The sequence below is a fragment of the Lichenostomus cassidix genome, chromosome 4A, assembly GCF_008360975.1.
Source record: "Lichenostomus cassidix isolate B80296 chromosome 4A, HeHo_3.0, whole genome shotgun sequence".
NCBI lineage: Eukaryota > Metazoa > Chordata > Aves > Passeriformes > Meliphagidae > Lichenostomus > Lichenostomus cassidix.
In genome coordinates, this window is record NC_139485.1 from 4,405,422 (window position 1) to 4,427,432 (window position 22,011).

General features: G+C 46.0%; 1 protein-coding gene across 1 annotated transcript; it reads right to left on the reverse strand.

Moving 5' to 3' along the window:
• Window positions 1-340: 340 nt before the first annotated feature.
• FOXO4 (forkhead box O4) lies at window positions 341-21,901 on the reverse strand. The gene is made up of 3 exons (XM_085060229.1): window positions 20,855-21,901; window positions 9,591-10,823; window positions 341-5,559 (listed from the first exon to the last, which is right to left on the reverse strand). Exons 1-2 carry the CDS (start codon window positions 21,236-21,238, stop codon window positions 9,609-9,611), a joined length of 1,599 nt encoding a protein of 532 aa, XP_084916355.1. The 5' UTR covers window positions 21,239-21,901; the 3' UTR covers window positions 341-5,559; window positions 9,591-9,608.
• Between the last annotated feature and the right edge of the window lie 110 nt (window positions 21,902-22,011).

Genomic DNA, 22,011 nt, shown 5'->3' on the forward strand with positions numbered 1-22,011 from the left:
CAGCACTCAGGTCTAGAAAGACAAGGAACAAAGGGGCTAAAACAACTCTGGACTAGTCCTGCAGGATTTAAAACTCCCCAGGGTCAGTTTTAGGGCTTGGCACCCCATAGATCCCGACGTACTGCCAGCAAGTTACAACAAGGGACTCTACACACTGCAGAGCATAGCAGAGCCTTTGTGGGTGGTCACACTGCAACCTTTCCAGTTCTGGCCAACTAAGGGACATTCCACTGAGGGGGTGCCCAAAAAAGTGAGGATGGCAGAGGAAAGAAGACAAGGGCAAGGAAAAATAGCTGGCCCTTGCCATGAGAACAGAACAAACTGGATGAGACACAGAGCAGAGGATTACAGGTTTTTATTTTTCAAACATTCCCCCCTAGTCTAGCACATTCTACAGTCTTGCTAGCACAGATGGTAACAAAGCCTGTAACGGTTCAGAAGTTACACTGCTACAGAGAGCAAACAAAAGCAGAGGATTACTTTCTAAAAAAAAAAAAAATTATTGTGAGAAATGGGTGAAAGAGTGCACAAGGGATGTGGTGGAAACTATGTCAGGTAGTGGTGCCTGCCCTGTGTGCAGCAGACATCTGTGCTAGCAATGCAGAAACCTTTCCTGGGATTGCACCAGGTGAAGACTTCACTGTGCTGGAAGCACCATTTCCCAGAACCACCCCCACTGGTGTATGAAGGCAGCTCCTTTCAGGAGAAGTAACCTATCTTCTATGTAGCCAAACCTCTCAAGACACCCTGGGGAGCCCCACACCACTGCCCTTCTGAAAAGCAACCAGGGCTCTGTTTTTGTGTCCCAGAACATCCCCTCCTACCACACCCCATAACACTGCCTCAGCCAGAGAACCATAAATGCTACACTGTCAGCTTTTTCATCTTCAGATTCTGCTGCCTCTTCTCCCTGCTCTACACCACAGCATTAGGAGTGATTTTGATTCCATCAGGTACTGCTTTCCATCAGCTACAGACACATCAGGGTGCAGGGAAAGAAGGCTAGTGAAAAGAGGGGATCCCTTTCCTGAAGGTCGAGCAAGTGTGGTGATGGGTTAGCATATGCTCTGAGCTTTCACATGGACAGATCTTTCAGGCTTCAGAAGTCACCTCTTGCTTGCTTTCCCCCACTTTAATTAAAACAAGTTTTCCATGAGACATGCAACTGAGGCAAGCCCTGAGCTATTCCCAGCTCATGCTCATGTCCCAAAGTTGATTGATTTGCTCTGGGGTTTTTGTTGGTTTTTTTTTTTTTTTTTAATAATGGATTCAAACTTTCACATTTTGGTGACAGTCCAGGACACCACTCCCAAGGCATGGCACTCCTACCACCCATGGCACCAGACACATGTTTCTCAATCCTGGAGCAAGGCTAGCCCTGAAGCATTTGAGTGTGACTAAAAATAAGCAACTAAGTAAGAAAATTAACAAATTATGATCTACATAAAAGCTTTCTAGGCATTTCCTTTGGAAAAGCTGATTAGTGCTACTTGCTTCTATTATGACTCTTGTTTATGAATACACCCAGGCTCTGGAATGCTTCATTCCTCTGATCAGGATGATTTGACTGCTGTTTTTAAAGCAGCACAGGATAGGGATGACATGTTTTTAGACATACCAGCAAGGAAAATTCAGGGCTCCAATAAGCTTTCAGTTTTCCAAGCTCTCACATGAAGCTGGAAGTATAGTAAAATATGCTTAAATTATAAAGAAAGTTCAAGCAATTTGCTAAACCCAAGTGTAAATAAAAGCAACACATCTGCCTCCTGCTAAGCTCCATGGACCTAATTACCTGAATCCTTTGTGGCCCTGAGCTGCATGGTGGCTTCAATGCTGTGTAAAATGGCATTTGATCCTCTGAAGATGGAGAAACTTGTTGCCTGAGCTCACTGAGGACAAGGCACACAGCATAAAGTAATGCTTTATGCCCAAAGTCCCCTGCCCACTCCCCTCAGACACGTATCCAGGGGCATCACTCCATGTCACTGGCCCCTTCCTTCCTCAGCCCACTGGTAGTTGCTCTCAAAATCCCAGCCCAATCCTTCATTAGAGCAAAAACTAGCCCAAAGTATGTGGTCTGTGGTGCCAATGCAACATGAAGAGCCACCAAGACATTATCCAGACTCCAGTAGCAGCAAGTAGCAAATGCTTTGGGCAAGAATACAAAAAACCAGGCAAATATTGAGCAACCTCCTGCCAAGTACAGCCTTTCAGCAAGCAGCAGTTTAGGAATTTTAGAGTCTCCTGTGTCCTATGAGGAAATATCCCAGGCTAAAAAAGCTCAAGGTTTATGAAAATGAAGTGTCTGTAGAACTCCCAAATTCTCTGCATCCCTGCCCTCTCTGCCCACAATACAAGCTATCCTGCTAAACATACAAAAGAGAAGTTGCTTGCTTGAGCCTGCAACATTACATTCATGATTTATTGAGTGCTCCACAAGTCTTCTGAACACCATTCTTAGCACTAGTGCACTCTCAAGCTTCCTCAACCACTGACAGCTCCTGCTGTGTTGAGGAGACAGAAAGCACCTGTACAGACTGCTGCAAGGCAGAAATGTCACTGCCAGGAACCTAGTACAGCAGGACTCCAGCCAGAGGTGCTCCTATCTCCTGTGCTGTCTCCAGAAGTATGGCCTGGGAATATGGAAAAAAAAATAGGTATGCACTCTATTCCTTACTCAAATGACAGGGTCTTTTCTGAACTCACACTCTGGGTGAGCCCTGGTGCTGCACCTCCTTCAGCTGAACAGGTCAAGGACATATACCAGCTGAAATTAGGTCAGATCTCCCTGGGGTGCTACCTCAGTGGTCACGGCCAGCTCCCCTGCACTGTCACAGTTAAGGGACACTATGTAACTGCCTGAAGACAGCACTTCTTTCCCACAGACCAACCCAGCCAGAAATAGTTCCACATGGATTTCTGGTCTGAAGCACTGGTTGCTTTCTATTGCTTTGGGTTCCCTTTTCATGGGAAATGAGCCAGAGACTCTGATTTAACATGACCACATGTACTAGTGTCTCATCCTTTGATACACTGCTGTGAATCATGGGCCATGTAAGATGATGTTGTGCTCTGTACATCATTGGATCAAGCCCCCTTCAGGACCCAAGCTGACAAGGTAGCATATTATATGCAAATAACATAAATCCTTCCAAGTGTGTTCTCTGCAGCGCCATAAGGTGTTTGTGGAAAGGGTATCTTATCCACTTGTGTAATGAACTAACTCCAGTGAGAATGCTCATCCATGCCTCAAGTCTGCAAACCCTGGGATCCCAGCTTAGGAGCTGCCTTTTTGTTTATTTGTTACAGTGAGGTGTGGCCAGACATGTAGATTGTGGGTAAATTTGAAACATCACCTGGAGGTCTGCCATGAAGTCAGCCTTCAAAGCAAAGGTTATCAAACTATTCAAAGGCTTTGATGGCACAGCATGCTGTAGATAAGACTTTTGAAGAGTCCTTGTTGGAGGTAACCAGGCAATCACTCCTGTTTCAATCTCCACTCCAATGAAAATGAAAACAGAGCAGACAAGCTGGTAGAACAGTATGGCTCATTGCACTGCATGATACAAACTTTCTGAACTGAAGCCACCTTCAGAAACTACTGGAGTGTCTGCCAGACCAAGCCTACCAGAACACCATGAAAGCACCATGTCGCCCACAGATCCTGCCACTGCAAACACCAAAACAGCGACAGGAACATGCCACTAATGCTCTGAACTTATCTTCTGACCCTTAACTTCTGTCCTGCAAGAACATAGAGACAGAGCAGGATCCCAGGCGGGCCCCCGAGGGTGAGCCTACAGGCTTCAAGTTCCCCAGCAGTAGCAGAAACTTCAGCACGAAAACAAAAACCCTCAGAAACCAAAAACTGAGCTACCAAATACAACTGGATCATGCCTTCCATATGGGCTATGTAGAGTGTCAGCAGATCTAGCATGATTCAGTCCACACCACCTCTTTAGCAGACTAGGGAATCTGTCCTGTGGATCAGCTGCAGGCCAGCTACTTACTGGATTAGCTGAGAACGAGTGCTGTTAATGATTAGCATTCCCTCCATTGTGCTTTTGGCTTGGCAGGAGTCCCCAGCCTGAGCAGCTGTGGCTAAATGCCCTGCCAGGCACTTTCCCTCTGCCTCTTCTGGGGAAAGCAGCCACTCCCCATGTACACTGCAGTGTCCTCCCCACTTTTCCAACAACATTTTCAGCTTCTTGGCCCAAAATGCCTTAGGCCTGCCCCCTCCCATACTGTAGTGTTATCTGGCATCAAGGGGACAAATGCAGCAAGTGTGTTTTGTTTCTTTTTATCCAATAATCTCGTTTTTCAATTAAAATATATAATATATATTTTAAAAGGTTTAGAAAAGCTTCTATGTAATTTGCACCTACTTTTACATATAGATTACAATAATGTACAACTCTTCCCCACAGTGGTTTGAAACCACGGGGACCTGCCAATTCTTTCCCCTCAATCATATACATTATCAAACATCAAATGTGTTTATTCCTAATACAGCTCTGAAAAAGAGTCTGTCACTGTTGCCTTCTCAGACAGAGAGATGCGTAATAGGGACACACATTATATTGGCTTCATATTCACTGTAGAAAGTTCCCAGATTAGTAAAAAAATATTTCATCTATAGAAAATGCCCTTCTGAAAAGCAACCAGGGCTCTGTTAAGGCCACACCCAGGCTTTCCATTTTGCTGCTGTAGCAAGACAGATCAAAAACAAACCCAAAACAATGTTTTCATGTCCCAGAAAGCAGCTACTAGCACCTGTGCTTATTTTACAGCAGCCTGGTGTATCAGGAAAGTGCTGAGAACAGCATAGGGACTTCTCAAAACATGCTTCTGATTCAATGGGGCTCAGTTGGCACAGTGAAAAACTCAGTGTCCTCCTGTTCCACCCAGGGGGACAACAGGAAGCTTCCTATACCACAACAACCACCCTTCCCTGCAGAAAGATGATGGATGTCCAGTGATGGGCACACTGAAACCAACCCCTGAAACAGCACACTCTCCTCCCACAGGGCTTCCACCAACCAGCTCCCTCCAATTCCTCTGTGAGTCTGTGGGATACCAAGTGCACATCTGGTGGCTTAATCAGAAAGTCCAACTACTTTGCCCCATGAGGCAAGCCAAGCGAGAGCACAGCCAGCCTTCCACCAGTCCGAGGCACTGGGAGACTTTCTGCCATAGCAGAGAGAGGACAGCCAGTGAGAGATTCCTCCAGCAAATCCAACTCATCACACAGGAAAACACTACTGCCTGGCACAGAGTCTTCTGGCCGAGGTTTTTACCAGGGCTCCTCTTTGGACATGGGTTTCTCCAGATGGTCCAAGGCAGGGTCAGGTTTGTAGGAAGAGCCATGGCACATAACAGGATTATTATTTTTAAACTCTTCCTGTTGCAGCCAGATGCAGGTTGCCCCTTCTTCCCAGATGGGCAGCCCCTTCTGCCCAAGGCATGATGTGCAGGGAAACTGAATCCAACATGCTCCATTCTCTTCTCTGCTGGGGTGGGAAGTGAAGTCAGAACCCAATGTTCAAAACCTGAAGGACACTAGGAAGAAGAAAAATAGAGTGACTGGTTAGAGCTCAGCTTCAGTGGGAATCCTGGATACATAGAGAAGGAGTTACTACCATCTGCCCCTACAGAACAAACACAGACAGTAAGAGACCTTGATCAACAGAGAGTCAAGCAGAGGATGCAATTGCTCAGCTCCAAGCTTCAGAGTATGAATGAGACAGAAAGACAGAACAAAATCACGAAGATCAAAAGTAAGCATTCTTCCTATAAGCTGACAGCACCAACAAGGCTCTGACAACAAGATAAGGAAGTTTAAAGGACTTGGCTAACACCAGAGGCATTGCAGGAAAGCAGCAAGGAAGAGGAAAATTACTCTTCACCTTAAACAACCCCAAGTATCAATTGGTAGGGGAAAGACTGAAAAAGAGATTTTTAGAGATCACATACAAATTGTTTATGCTCACCCACTTAAAGAAATCCTGTCTCTACTTTCCAACTAATTAAACATTTTTAGATATCTCAATCTTCCAAAAGTCTAAAGATCTCAGGTCTTCTGCCTCACCTCAATAAAGCTGTCACAACTCGTTCCAACAAGCCCTGGAATAAGTCTAAGCAGACTTAAGACATTGACATAAAACCACCACTGTAGGTCTAAGATCCACTTTGAAAGGCAAAATAGATAAATGTAGCGCATCCCATCAGCTACATTCAGTAACAGAAAGCATGAAATAAACTTGTGAAAAGGAAAAAAAAAACACAAGAGGGAATCAGCCCCAAACAAGAAAAGACAGTAAGTTAAAACAGAAGCCAGAGCAACAAGCTGCTTTGGGAAATTACAAGTTTATGAGGGTTTTATTTATTTATGTTCTGGCAGACAAAAATCCAATGTTTGGAGCAAAGGGAATTAGAACAAGAAAAGCATGAATCCAGAGCAAACTGGGCAAAGGATAAAGAGTTCTCCAGACTCCGAAGCTATAGGGAATCTAACTGAACAACTAACAATAATTAACTAATATCCACCAAAAGAGTGAATGGGTTTCACACTCACCAATGAGACACAAATTGTAGCGCTTTACAAAAAAAGGCAATTCTATTTCTATGCTGACTCTTCCTGTGTGGCTAATAGCTCAGTTTGTGGGTGCTGCATCGCTGCTGGGCAGAGACAAAGTTTCAATGTTTGATCTCTAATCTCCATGCAAAGAAGCACAAGCAGGGTTCAAACAGACTCCTCGTGAAGCTGTGGACAAGCTCTTTGGCATTTAACTTGCAAGAAGAGGATAAAATCATGGGAGCTTTGAGCACCATGGGTAACACCAATTAGCTCAGATCTTCCTAAGTGCTGCAGATAAGACTAAGTACTCTTTCCTAAAGATCTTCTCTTGTCTACAAAGAGAAATATTTCCCCAGTTCAATTTCGTTCTGGCTACTTAAATCAGAATGTGACCACTGTGATTAACTGATAAACAGCTTTTGCCCAACATTATACCCACAACTGACCCAGAAGGCTACAAGTTAAGTCCAGAGGAACTACTCAGGGCAACTTTATGTTAGTGATCACTTAAGAGTAGCTTTTGCTAATGTCAATTTAACATGGAGAAAAACATAGTAATAGAAAGGTTATGAAAGGAAAAAGGCCTGCCACACCAGAGCAATACATAGCTTTCCCTGAACAGTGACTTCCAAACAGGGACCCTAGGAACTCCCTGTAGCAAGGAAGAATTGACACGGTCCTGACCTCCTCACAGACACTGATGTCTGCAGCTCACTTGGGTTTGGAACCCGTTAATTTGAGAAAACGTTCTGTCTTCTTTTCCCAGGAACACTCATATTTCTCACCACATGTGCCCTGCTCCCCCTTTGCTAGAAACCTGATCCACCTCTCTGTCTTGGCAGCCTTTTGCACAATACTTGCTCTCCTTTGGGAAAAAAGTTCCCCCTCATCCAACTCCATGGATTCCAGCATACAGGCAAACCAGAAAAGCTTTGCAAAACTCAGAAAAGGCAAACATAATCTAAGCACACTGACAGGGTGTGGCCTCTCCTCCCCGGGCAGCATTGCTGTGACCAGAGCACAGAGAAGCATGTGAGAGCTACGCTTTCTGCTCAAATACAATAGTTGCTCAGAATTTGTTCCAGATCTCACTCCTTCGTGTCCAGCACGATTCCCAGAAAGTATCACCTCAACTTCACGTGTGGAACAAAGCAAACCCAGGGGTTTTAACATCAGTAGCATCTCTGTTTTGATCAAGCAACTCACATAGAATATATAGAACAAGAACAATAACCATGATCTTAAGAGCTGACATTCTCCCTCTTAAGCATTTGATTATATCCACATCAACAGTACTAGATGCTATCCTTTGATAAATAGTCCCTCAGCTTCTCTGCTTTACATTCTTAAAAAAATAAACTATAACTGGTATTCTGTGAAGAGAGGTCTTGTCTACCTGGCCCAAGCGTGCAGGACAGCTTGCATGTTTTGAGAACACTTCAGTGAAAAACATTTCATCCCTGGAAAGTCCACAAATATAATGGCCTGCCCTAGCATGGCATAAAACAAAAAAAACCAAACCCTAACAAACAAACCCCACAACACAAAAGCTCAGAATATTATCCAGTGGAAATACTGCTCAAAAAGCCACAGCCTCTGTCACTAACTTGCAAACAGTCCTAACACAGATGAAGGATACCATTGTTTTGTCAACCAAATTTGTCTTTGAAATTGAAACTGAGTTTCTGTATTTCACCTGAAGATATTCAATATAAGACACTCAGTAACTCAGCAAATGCAGTTAACAAATACACATAACTATAAAAAGCCCCATAAGGAAACAGAAAAGCTTGACTGATCCTCCTCTCTCTACTATGAAGAGATCTGTTGGGTACACTTGTCTAGAATGGCTGTACTGACACAGGTCACTGAGTCCAAACCACCTCCAAGTTACTCAAGTGCCTAGGAAAGAGTATTAAGGTCAGGTAGATGATAATTTCAGTCTCCATGATTTTGAAGCTCAAGGGCTTCCCACAACTGAAGCAGTATCTGCAATTTACCCTTACTTCTGCCTGCTCAGCTGGACAATATTAGCAGTGAATTTGCAACACTAACAAATACCGTATCTGCCTCCTAAAAAGGAAATATTCTTGGCAAGGCTTCCACTTTCCACCAGCCTATGCTCCTGTTTGTCCATTTTCCATCATCCAACTAAGCTCCAAGTGTGAAGCAGGCCTTCAGTTCCAGTTCCCTAACTCTTATACCGCTTCTGGTTTAAGGGTTTTGAATCAGTGTCACACCCTCATAAAAGATTTTTAACTCCTGTTGTCATATACACTATTTGCCAAACTGACTTTATTTGTGCAAATATGACAGACAAATTGGTGATGAGGCAGCTGGGCTGTGCATGGCACAGCACTAACACTGTCCTTCCTTCCACCTCCATCCACACTGCAAACTCGTGTTTCCCGCTCTAGTAATGGGAAGCTATTCAGTAGTTAATGCTGGTGAACCAGCTTACCTGACTTTACAGACACTGACCCAGATAAGGGCAGCGCAGAAGGTGTGAAAAGAGTGACTGTGTCCTGCTACACACAGACCAAAGCAGACAGCCATGACACGGACATGCTTTGCTACTACACATACTAGAGAATACTGCAAGGATAATAATAACCTGGATAGAAACACAGCATGTGCTTAGCTCAGTTCAACCATTCTATACATATTGGTGGATGTCTTTATTTATGGAATCAGCACATGCTCTCATGTCAACTGTAGAGCTGTAGGCACTGCCTGATGTCCTGTGATGGAGTCATCTTGGGTGACAGGAGACAACAGGAGTTCCATTCAGGTTGCCGTTCTACTTCATAAAGGACCTGACTACCTGGTAAGTTAAATCCACCTACCTTTACACAGCTTTTTTTCCTTCTAAAAGGGAACACAACTCTTCCAAAACCTTTTGACTACATTTTCAAAGAGGTTCTTTTAACTGCTGCATAGCTGGGCACAGGACCCATCCCAGACAGGGCTGTTTCCACTACTGAGCTGCAACATTTTACATTACTACACCTACCTTTTTGTGCTCCTGAAGTTAACTTGGTACCCAGGTATGGTTGGAGGCCTGTGAGGTGCTGGGATAGCTGGGAGTAGGCAGAATGGGTTCAAAATTAAAGTCCAGTCCTCCATCCATGAGTTCACTGTTGATTATGTAATCCATATCACATTCGAGGTTCTCCATGTACATGTCAATGTCCAGGTCAGTGGGCAGCCTGTCCTGGTTCAATCCCAAGGGAGCAGGGCTAGCAGATGAAAGGAGCACTGGACTGCCCAGCTGGACTGACTGGGCAGTTGTTGCAGAAACTGGAGCCTTCAAACTGGTGATGCTGGCAGTGTTTTGAGGAGATGTCACTATGGGAAGTGTTGATGGCAAAACACTGGCACCGACTGGTTCTGCCTGCTGCTCTGCAGGCTTTCCTCGTGGATTGCCTGAGCTCATCTTACTCTGGGCAGTTTGTCCACCCAGAAGCAGAAGAGTTCGGCTGCTCATCCTGTTACCAGTCTGTGGGAGAACTGGATCCACCTGAGTCATCATAACATCCCTTGGAGGCGGAGAGCTGGGTGTCAGAAGAGCTTCCAAGGTCTGAGGGGCAGAGAAATGGCTGACAGAACTTTGCAGTGAAATATCAACAGGATTAAACAGGGAGTTGCCAAAAGTCTGACCAGCTGCATTTGGGCTCTGCAAGGAAAAGCTGGAATCTCTCTGGATCTGACCACTCGAGGCAGATTGCTGGGTGGATAGCACAGATGAGCTGGGAGACATCAAATTTAACCCATCGATGAGCTCAAGCTCCTCAGTCACAGTTGGTGGAACATTGCTGGATGCACTGGAGTACACGAGAGAAGGAAGCAGCTCTTCATCATGGAGGTCATCCTGCTCTGTCAGGATAGGAGAAAGCCTGGCACTAATGGTGCTTGCATTGGAACTGGTTCGAGGCCGGAAGGTGTTCCACACGTCAGAGTCCTCATTGCTTCTTGAAGATGGGCTCCCAGGCCATTTAGGGAATTGGGAGCCAGGACTGTCAGCAGAGGATTCTTGTGCAGACTGGAGAGGAGGCTTCTTCCTGGATGCTTTACCTCTGACTTTTGCAAGCTTGCTGCTGTTGTCCATGGAGGCAGCTCTTCTTCTTGGTGCTTTTCCACTTTTGCCACCCTCAGGATTGAGCATCCACCAAGAGCTCTTCCCTGTGGCTTCATTATGGACTTTAATAAACTTGCTGTGCAGAGACAGGTTATGTCGAATAGAGTTCTGAAAAAAAAAGAAAGAAAAACCACAAAATGTGAGGACCTGACAGTTGACACACCTCCCACCTAGAAACCTCAGAGGCTTAAATGCATTCAGACAGTATCCACAGAAGAAGTTATAACAAAAACCTACCCATAAAAACCTGCTATTTCTGTCTGAACATGCTTAGCAGCACTAGCAAGCAGTGCCATGTCTCACTGCAATATCAAGGGTGAAACTACCATGACAACTAGCAGCTTTGAGGTAGCAAAATACTATCACAAAAGAACTTTAAAGACCATACAGAATCTGCAAAAAATTAGGCATATCACAGAGCAAGTAACCAAGTTCAACATGAGCCTACCTGAATTTGAGCTATTGCTATTCCCACCCTTTTGTCACCCCCTTTAACCAGCATAAGCCTGGCTAAATTTTTTAATGCTAATATGGCCAGTTTTCAGTTGGATTTAAGCAGAGTGTAACAGTGAATCCAACAGACTGGGTGAAGAGAAATGGCAAAATGCCTCTTCAGTGCACCCGTTAACATCTCCACCCCAAAAACAGAGAAACAAGAGAGAAACTCTGAGGAACAACAGTCCTAGAATCCTTCAGACTGCCAGGCTCCCTGTGCAAGGGGGCTGTGTGCTTTCCTCGGTGCCTGTTTCTGACAGGGTAAGATGTTCAGTGGATACTGCACACCCACACAGTACATGCCAGTTTTAGCCTCTCTCATCTTTCTGCTTGGTAAGACACACGCTCCTTGCCTCTCCCTGCTCCCTCCTTTTGGTTTAGATTTGCTGTAAAGTGTAAACTAGCATGCCTGTACACCATCATCAAACTGAGTTTTCATTCTATAACTGATAAACTCCCCAGTATTTGAGAATCAGGAAGCAACAATCTTCACTGTTTGAACAGCTCCTCCATAAACTCCCCTTGAGGCCTGTACATTTATTTGATACCTGAACTTAATTTGTTCAGATGGCCAAATTACAGATCATTAAAAGGTGCTGCACTGAAAGCACAACGGTGGTCCAAGAGCAACATCTTTTTCATATAAACTAAAAGCTATATAACAACCTTCAGCTTTCATGCATACTCTCTTAATTCTGAACAAATTAACCATGCGTTTATCATCTTTTTCCACCAATTCTCAACACAGTTCTTTCCTGTCTGCTGCTTTCCCTCTCCCCACCCTTTTCCTCTCGGAAAAGTCCTCACCATGCTAATTTTGGCCACCTCATGAAAAGTACTATCCTAGAAAAAAAGCAGTCATAGATAAACAATACAGGCAAAGTGGAAAGTTTTCATGGAGGGGGAAAGAGATGTGAGAATCATCCTGGCTTAGCTTTCATTTTAACCTTTGGCTCTTGAGGATTTGGAGAAGACTGGCTGCTTGTTGCAACTGGTATCAAAGAATACATGTTCTTAACTGGAGAGTAACTGCAAAGCCAGAGCCTGATGGAACATGTGTCAGTCAATGCTCTTACACAGTTTTATCATTTGAGCCATTCACAGTAATAGCTGTACAATATTCCTGCCTGGCATCTTCTTTAAACAAAGCTTTCCTTCAAGTGTTGAAAAAAGAAATTTAGACTGGTGCACTGTCTCCTGCAAGGCTGATGCTTTCATTTCCAAAGAATTCCACCCCTTTTCCCAGGTAAATGTGCATAACTTTGAATGCACACTGCTGCAGCAACAAGAACCACTAGGCTGTCACTAATTCTTCATTTATTGTCCTGAAAGTAACCCGTGAACTCATGATGGCATCTTGGGTATCGTAAGAGACAATTTCAGTAAGTAATTTTTGGCTGAAAAGCAGCTTGAAATAAGACATCTTGGAATAAGACTAGGATTCATATGAGCACAGTGAAGCCTGGTACCTTTTATGAACAGTCTTAAAGTGATTTTACATGTTACTGCTGAACTGACATAATGGCTAAGCTGTAGGAACAGATAATTGATGCAGCACTCCCTCCTTCCTCATCTTCAAACTCTCATCCTTCCGTAACACAAGCATCTGTGACTCTGTAAGCCAGTTCAGAGAGCAGACCACACTGAAAAGCAGCCTTATCATTCCTTGAAAACTACTTTTCCTGTCTCTTTTATCTCTGTTTTTTAATCACAGTGGGGATCAAGCACTGAAAACTAAAGAGAACAGAATGTGTAGTTGGAGGCAGAGGAAAAAAACCTAAATATTTCGTTCAGCAGGGTTAAACTGTTATCTATAGTGCAATGTTATCACTTTTGCACCTCTCCTGCAGACTGTGGGAGGCAGCTCACCACTGCACCGCAGTGCCCCAAGCCCTAACTCACCTGCAGCACTGAGCTTGCCTGCAAGCTGCAGGCCTGAGCCCGGAGTGTCCCAAACTCCAACTGAATCCACACACCCACCAGCCTGGGTGCTGTGGGACAGCACCAAAATGCACCTGCTAGAGTGATTCAGTATACCTAACACACGGAGGGCACACTCAAATCTCACTGAGAAAGTCAGGGACAGACCAATTATGCTAAAATAATCACAGAACTGCAAGTCAGACCTGACAGAAGAGGAAATTACAGAGTTCAGTCACCCAGGCAACCCTGACATATTTCCTTTCTCAATGTTAAGCAACCCACACCAGAAACATACAGATGACATCAACTTCTTAGATGCTCAACTTCAGCAGTGTGGGAGGCTCCCAGTTGGTCTAAGCATCTGCAAAACACACAAGGTCTTGACTCTGCAACTCTTAGATCATAAAGAAGCATGACCTGAATTAAGAGGTGCAGGCTGGAATCCTTCAAATCCTTAGGAATATCTTCAACCACTTGTTAGGGGAGGTTGTTAGGTTAGGGCTGCTATTCATTTAGGTATCTTATGGTGGTACTTATGGCTGTATGTTAAGCATTGCCATAAAAAACTGCCAGCCTGTGCCTCTAAATCCATCACAGATCAAAGACGAGTCCTGCAAACCACATTCAGACAAAATCAGTATGAAATTAAGGACACATAGTATGCAAAAAATTCTAGTTTGGCTAGAGACATTTATTGTACATTGAAGGGTGGACCATACACTAGGTCCCAGCCACTCTGTGCACAAACCAGGACACATGAACTAGCCACAGAAGTGTGGCCAGCAACTTATGCAAACTATTCTCTAAATCTTTGTTATCAGAACATTAAGTCTTCTTCTTTGATAAAATCACCCAGCCACATTTAAAGGACAGCAACACTTCTCACCATCAGGCCGGCCCCTACACTGACATCTGTGTTGCTGTGGATCCTGCCCAACACCAAATAGTGCTTTGGTCTCATGACAGAATTAGCTAATGGAGCTGGTAGCACAACCAAGCCATTCTGCTGCCCAGTCAGCCTTCTGGACAACTGCCACAGATACCATGGAAAATGCTCAGGTGAAGGGAATACAGAAGACTGAAGGACAGTGACAACCTTTCCAGGGGACTATACAGCTTTGTAGGTATAGCTGAGGTTACTACCATGAAAGTGAAATTTTCATGAGCAGAAGGAGGCTCTTGTGCCCTGCCCAGCAGAGCCCATCCATGCAGCAGTGGTGCATGGCCTGTGCCAGAAGAGCACTCAGGGCCAAGCACAAGCTATGCTCAGAAAGACAAGACACAGCAGCTTTCCTTCCAGGAGACACAGTGGCTTCCTTCCTTTCCTGGCCATTCTCCCAGGAACATTGAGTTTAAACTAAAAACCACAGAGGCACCAGATTTCTTAACAAAAAGTCTCTCTCAAGAATGAGTGACACAAAAAAAAAAAAGAAAGAAGAAAATATATGCAATCACTGCAGCTGCCTGTAATACACTCTCACTGCCTTGGAGGCATACAAAGAACTTGGTCTCATCCCAGTGCAGGGCCATGTTCCACGTGTTTCACTGCCAGGCCTATAATTGTGCCGAATTATCATTTGCCATGGCATTCTTGGGAGGCTGCAAGGGGAGAATGCTCCGCCTGCTGTATTTGTCAGTGCCTGTCTCAGGCACTCACCCAGCCACTTGGCTCCACAGGCTTCAGGAAAAAGTCTTCGTTAGAGATTTTGCACCAGCAAGTAAACAACTGCTCCAGAGCCAGGGAGTTGAAACACTTCCCCAGCAATCCCCTTCCAGAAGGCACACACGAGCACAGACTTCAAGCTCAGCAGACGGGGATCTCTATCTTAGGAAGAGCATTTTCCTTTCTGTAATCTTTCAGTGGGAGGCCAGAAGAAGAAGATCATAGCTCTCTAAAAAGCAAAGATTGAGGCGATTTACAAGACAGGCAGGCATACCCAACAAAAGCTGTTCAGCATTAGATAGAGCAGAAGAAACTTGTTGGAACAAGTAATACCAGCAGCCCCGGAACAGCCTTCTCTGAAGAGTGCCTGGAAAATTGAGCTGTGCTGCAAAGAATAATCATTCAGCAAAGCAGCTTTCCAGAAAAAAAACTAGCAGGGAGCAGGAAAGAGTAGCAGCAAAATCTTCAAGTAATTTGACTGGCATGAAGCTGATGAATTTTCACCAAAAGACGAGCTTTCCCCCACTTTTAAGGGGAACAACCACACCCAACAAGGCTTCAAATGAAAAAAGAAAAAAAAACCCACAAAAAACTTCTACTTCATACTTTTCCAGGGCATTACAAGAAAAAGGGCCTGTTAGCTTCATTTTAAGGAGGGCTAAGTGTATGTTGCTACATTGTGATGGTGGGCCATCTCCACAGCTGCATACTCATCAATCCGTTTTCTTCCACCTAAAATATAGGACACCTGGTGACTCCACACTTGCACCACTGTCCTACTTCTCTGCACTGCCACCAGCCCCATTTTCCATACCCAGCACTCTGCCATTCTCCCATCCACAACACCCTGCCATGCCCAGCTGCCTTCCTCCCTCTTCACCTAGGCCAGACTACATACTGTGGCCAGACCATTGAAGGATTAATGGGATTAAAAGGTAAAATACTCTGTAAAGAGAAAGATGATGGCCAACATCCACATGTGTTTGCCAGGTTTCCGTGCTAGACTCCTCAATACAGCATCTGAACAGCCCTCACTCAGCTTCTGTTCATTATTTCCTCCCTAGGAAAACCAGTTAGACTGTCAGCAGCTGAGACACAGAATATCTCCCTGCAGCCAGGACTAAGCACATCACTAATACCACATGAATGCATTTGAGGCCATATGAGGTAATGGCAAGAGTCCAGCAGTTTCTACCCACCCTCAGCTACACTGGATTCAAACAGGCAGACCCTCCCTCTGAAAGTCTTCTCAAACAACTGCAGCCGTTCAGTTGGGAACGGAACCCAAAGGGGAACTACAAGAAATCAGGAGAGGAACTGTTTACAAGGGCATAGGGTGATTGGACAAAGGGGAATGGCATCAAATTGAGAATATGTTTGGACGGGATATTAAGAAATTCTTGGCTGTGAGGGTGGTGAGGCACTGGCACAGGCTGCCCAGAGAAGCTGTGGCTGTCCCATCCCTGGAAGTGTCCAAGGCCAGGCTGGATGTGGCTTGGAGCAAACCTGATCTATTGCAAGGCGTCACTGCCCATAGCAGGGAGCTAGAATGAGATGATTTTTATGGTCTCTTCCAGCCCAAACCATTCTGCAATTCTCTATCTCAAAATTATCAAATTACCAAAAGTCAAAGTAAACCCAGCACTGCCACCAGATGCTCCTGTCCAAGTAAAGGGTTTCTTAGTGAAATTAAAGAAAGTTCTCCTGATAGTGATTTGAGCCCTTACCTGTTCAAGTTAAAAAGCTAAGGTTTTGACAAATCTGAGCCAAATAAAAATCTTAAAGGATACAGGGACACTGCAGTAGCTGTAAAGAAACAGCTAATGTGCCTATTTTAGGAACTTATCGGTGCTTATTTGCAGAGCTGACTACAAAAAAAACCCCAAAAAGTCGTCTGTCTGGTAGTCAGCACACCAATAAACAATAAACTTCTCAACTTCACCAAAACAAGTGTTCACATAATTTCGTATCCATTGAACTGGAATTTATTTGCAAGGCATAAAGATAGCCTGGCAGAATCTACCAGCTGCAGCACAGCAAAAATAGTCCAGAAGATGGACAGGCTTGCTTTTGTCTGCTGGCCTATTCTCTTTCATGGAGGAGCTTCAGAGTGCCACAGAATGAGCAGCTGCTCCAACCTGAAGGCACATGCTCTGTCAGGAGATCAGATATCCACAGCTCTGGGAGAGCTGGAGACCTTCAGAGCCAGCACTTAGGCACTGAAAGCCAGTGAAGTGACTATAACTGAGCCCTCAGCCAGGTCTCCTGATCCATCTGGTCAACAGTTAGTATCAGCTACACGTAACATGCACATAACACAAGGCTGGAATGGAAGGCTTTTCAAGAAAACGCTGCCCACTCTAACAAAGATTAAGAGCTAGACAAGTTTCCAGATGGGTGACACCTTCTATTTCAGACAAACAGAACACTTGGTAATTTTTAATTTGCAATACAGCTCCTTGAGCTGTTGCACATATATACAGACATACATATACTTATGTATGAGGGTACATACGTTGGGTATGTGTATATTCATGCAGACATTTGAAGTGAATGGGGAGTACCAGGATGCAGAGGTGTGACATCAGCTTCTCCTAATTAATGCAGTAATGCAGAATCATTTGTGCTTTATGTTGCACCCATAGGAGACATCTGATTTTTGTTTCAGTGACATACTTCTGGAGGGGGAAAAGGATGGCTTTATTCTATTCTGTTCCTACACAGGAAAGGAGCTTTGGGAGAATACACAGCTTGTTTCACCAAGAAAGACGAGTCCTTAATACTGTTCCTCACTGTGGCAAATTGGCTCATACTCATGGATGTAAGAACCAGTGCAAACGGCTTCTGCAGGGTTCATGCACCTCTTTATTCAAAACTCTCAACACCTTCCTCTCGCTAATAATCTCAAAACCAAAAGGAATTATCCTCTTATCCATAGATACCCACAGACTATCCTGCACAGCACCAAGGGGAGGATTACAAAGAAGCCCCACAACACACCCCTGCAAGGACACTTCTGCCTTGCAGGCTGGTTAATTCTTAACTTCAGCTGAATTCCTGCAGGGAAGTTACAGAATGCACACACAGCAAATCTGTCCTTTACAAGGTGCCTGAAGCACTTCAAGAACAGCAAACACCATCTTCCTCGAAAACACAGATTCTTCCGGAATTCATGGAGGTTACACCCTGGCAGTCTGTAACAGCTGCACTTCCCCCAATTGTATAGTGGAGTAGGAGAGCCCTAAATTAATTATGAAACAACAATGCGTTTATGGGCATTGTAGATCTACATTGTAGATCTACTAGAGTAGATTAAGAGTTTTTAAATGTTGCTTTTAATTACTTATTCAAATTCTGTATTAAACTGCACTACATACAAACAGAATGTATTATCAATTTGGCTCTGTCCAAGCGAGACAAAAATGCCACAACTGTAGAGCTGCACCACCATCTTAACACACATCAAAATGCTACAACTACTTTTAGCAGGAGCTTCACATTAATTTCCTTTTTCCAGAATCACTCACCCAAAACCCGAGAAATTACTAAAAAGCTAAGACATCTTAGGTAGCATTTATTTTATTTTAAAGATTAAAAAAAAAACAACAAAAAACCCAAAACGACAAACTAACACACAACAACAAAAAACAACCACAAAACCAAAAAACCAACCAAGCAAAAAAAAAAACCCCAAAAAAACCCACCCCAAAAACGCAAACAGAGCTTCACCAAACAGAGCTTCACAGTTCTAAGAATAACAAGGAAAAATAAAAAATAAAAAAATCTGGCAGGTCCATTTCTCAAGTGAAGACATGTCTTCTGCTTATCCAGTTTGTCTTAAATATGCACCTATTAATTTTACTCTAAGTCACAAAAGTAAAATTGAACTGACTTGACTGAGTCCACAACTGTTAAACTGTAAATGTCCGACCTCCCTTCACCTAAGGCACTTTAATGCAAACAGACCAAGGTCAGTAAAACAAACAAAACCTCTTGCAAACCTATGTAACTGTGTGTTAACAGAAAGAAAGACTAGAAGTAAGTTCCATGGTCACACATCCTGCCAAACTCTGCCAACAGGATTTTGAGAGTGAACAGGAAAGAAAATGTATTGTATTTCTATCATGGTTTTCTGTTTGCTGTTAGAGTCAAGAGCTTTAAACTGCCCTAATCATAAGACAGGCTGATTCCCACCACAGTTGTTGTTGTTCTGCCTGCCCTCATCTTTCCTGGCAAGAAGTTTCTTTCTCTTCTTCTCCTAAAGCCAGAACTAGTCTGTTCCCAGGCTGAAAATACGGAAACAAACTTCACACTGAAAAGTCAATCACAGAGCAGCTATAACAGCATCTGAGCAGGAACCTCACTCTCGTATGTGCACAAATTCTCATAGCCAACTTCGGGAACTTAAATCTACCTGTACCTGTCTCAAAAATGACACATGATTAAAACACGGAGTAAAACCAAGGACAGATGGTCCCACTACACGTGAATGGATATAAAAAATATCAGCCATACTGAATCAAGCCAGAAGTGTCCTTATTCCAGAATCCAGTCCAGCAGGACATTTCACTCTATTCCACCTTCACCATGGTATCTGGGGAGCTTTTCAGAAGCCACACTGAACTTTAATCTCAGGCACTACTGCCAAACAGATAGAGACATACTCCTGACAAGAAAATGCAGCAGTTCTGTCAAATTAACATGACTACAAGCAGGAGCAGCAGGACCAAGAGAGTAGCCCTAGCCTGAGGAAACAAGAATTTTCTTCCAGTAAGAACACCAAGTCCCAAATCAGAACTTAGTAGGCAGGATTCAACCTACACATAGGAGCAAAAGAAAATAATCCCTATTAGTTAAACTAGATTTTACTCTCTAGGAACTGTCAGCGAGGCTAATAAATGGTAAAGGTGAAAAGTTTTGTATTGACATGTGCCAGCTTAAGCTGTGACAGCTGCATTCCTCTCACCATGTTTCTGCCCTCTGGAGCAAACGTTTGCACTCACATCACCACGTGGTGTGCCACTTCAGAGAGCTGAGCCAGCTGAAAGCCAACCTACCAGAAACAGACGTTTATTTATTTATTTATTTATTGTCTGAGATTAACTCTCTATCCTCACTTACTGCTCAATCACACAAGCAAAGGAACAGGAGTCATGGAAGCCCCAAACCGTGCTGGCTGAACCTCCTAGAGAACTGCAGCACGGATGAACTGCTAATAAATACTGCAAACAAGAGTGTAATTCCAGTCTGTAGTGAGAGCAATAGATCACACTCTTTAGAGTCCAGTCTCCATGGCATCCACCCCAATACATCAGGACAGGCCGAGGGGCTATTTCACAAGCGAGCTCTCACATTTCCCTTTCTCTTTGTCAGAGCTCTTTAAAGATAAGAGAACACCAGGCCACCACATGCAGAGGACTGAAACAGTCTTGAGCTCTTTTAACAGGGCTCTGTACACGCCTATTTCCAGAGTGAGAGGAGAAGACATAGCTGAGCCTTTAGAGCAAAATATTGCTTTCCCTTTACAAAACTCCAGCAGAGGCCCCCAGGACGGTGTCGGGACTCAGGACCCTTTTTTAAGGGAGTCCCTTGAAAGCCAAGCCTGCCTGCTATGACACAGTTATTTATACTGAGCTTTACACAGTCACGTGACAGAGATCTGCGGCCTGGTGATTAAAAACTCTTCAACCGAGGCTTTGCCCTGCACGGAAACTTAGATACAGCCTGTCAAGTGACTCTCCCTCCTCGCCTGGAAAAGTTTCTAAACGCAAAGACCGCAAGGAGTAGCCTCACAGAGCCATGCCATAGCCACCCACCGCAGCTGCTCCGGCTGCACAGAGCCGAAGCTTGGGCTGGCTCTGAGACGATCCGGGAGCTTTCGGCGGAGCTGAAACCCAGGCTCCGCACCACGCGCTAGCCGCGCCTGCAGCGAGCAGCAGCAACAGGTGAGCACGCAGCGGGGCGGGCCGGGGCACCGGGGAGGCGCTCCGCTCCGCTCCTCGCCCGGCCCGGCCCCGCCACACGAGGCCTGTCCCTCCCGCTCCGGCCCGTCACGCACCTTCCAGCCAGCGGAGCTGTTGCTGTCACCCTTGTCCTTGAAGTAGGGGACGGAGCGCACCATCCACTCGTAGATCTGCGCCAGCGTGAGCCGCTTCTCGGGGGCGCTCTCGATAGCCTGGCTGATGAGCTCGGCGTAGGACTGGTTGCCCCAGGCATTGCGCCGGGAGCCGCCCTTCCGCGCCGCCGCGCCGCCCGCCCGCGCCCCCTCGGCCCGGCCGGGTCCCGCCGCCACGCCGCCTGCGCCCTCCTCCGCCGCGCCAGCCGCGCCGCCCGTCTCCGCCTCGGGCCGCGGCAGCGGCCAAGTACAGGAGCGCGGGCGGCTCTGCGGCTCAAAGTCAGGGTCGATGTCCGGCGACGCCGCGGCCCCACCCGGCTCCGCCATGGGCGCCGCCTTAACCCCGCCGGGAGTGCCGGGCCCGCCACCCCTTTGTGCACCCCGGGCCCGCCGCTGCCGCGCCGCTCTGTTTACCAGGGAGCAGCGCCGCTCTCCGCGCCTGCGCGCGCGGGCCGCGCCGGGAGCGGTAGTCCCGCCGGGGCGGTAGCGGGCAGCCCAGTACGGCCAGCGGACTACAATACCCAGCGTCCCCCGCGGCGGAAGGCGGGGCGTGCCCCACGACGGGCGAGCGTGGCAGGTGGTGCATCAATGTGACTACAGCTCCCAGTGGGCATCGCGGCGGCTGCGCTTACATAACCCGCTGGGCCCAGTGCGGGCCTAGGGCCCCCGCGATGGCGGAGCGGTAATGGCAGGGTGATGTCGGCAGCCCTGAGGTGGTCACAGCTCCTCCGTCCACCTCAGAGCGCGCCGGGGTGAGCCGGGGGCACCGCTCCCTCCGCCATACCGTCATGGATGGGAGCCCGTTTCCGGGACACGCCCTGGCGTAAGACGTGATGGGTTCGCGTCCCGGTCTGCCCGTCAGAGCCGCGGCAACCAGGGTCCGGGGCCCCGCGCTCCCCGTGCTGTACAGCACCCGGGAATGCCTACATCCCAGACACTGTATGGCGCAGTCCCTGTGCAGGTTTCTTGGCCCCAGTGCCCAGTTCCCATCTGGGCACTCAGTGCGGCCGCCTCAGCCGGGGCAGCTCTGGCGACGCGGAGCAACACCGGGCCCGAACCTGCCATGCAGGTTCCAGGGTGGGCCGATCAGGCCCCGTGGG

Excerpts from the sequence above, each read along its gene's own strand:
- FOXO4 (XM_085060229.1), bottom strand. The coding sequence starts at position 21,238 with ATGGCGGAGCCGGGTGGGGCCGCGGCGTCGCCGGACATCGACCCTGAC. Across the intron at positions 10,824-20,854 it reads ACAGCTCCGCTGGCTGGAAG|AACTCTATTCGACATAACCT; the intron begins GTGCGTGACGGG and ends TTTTTTTTTCAG.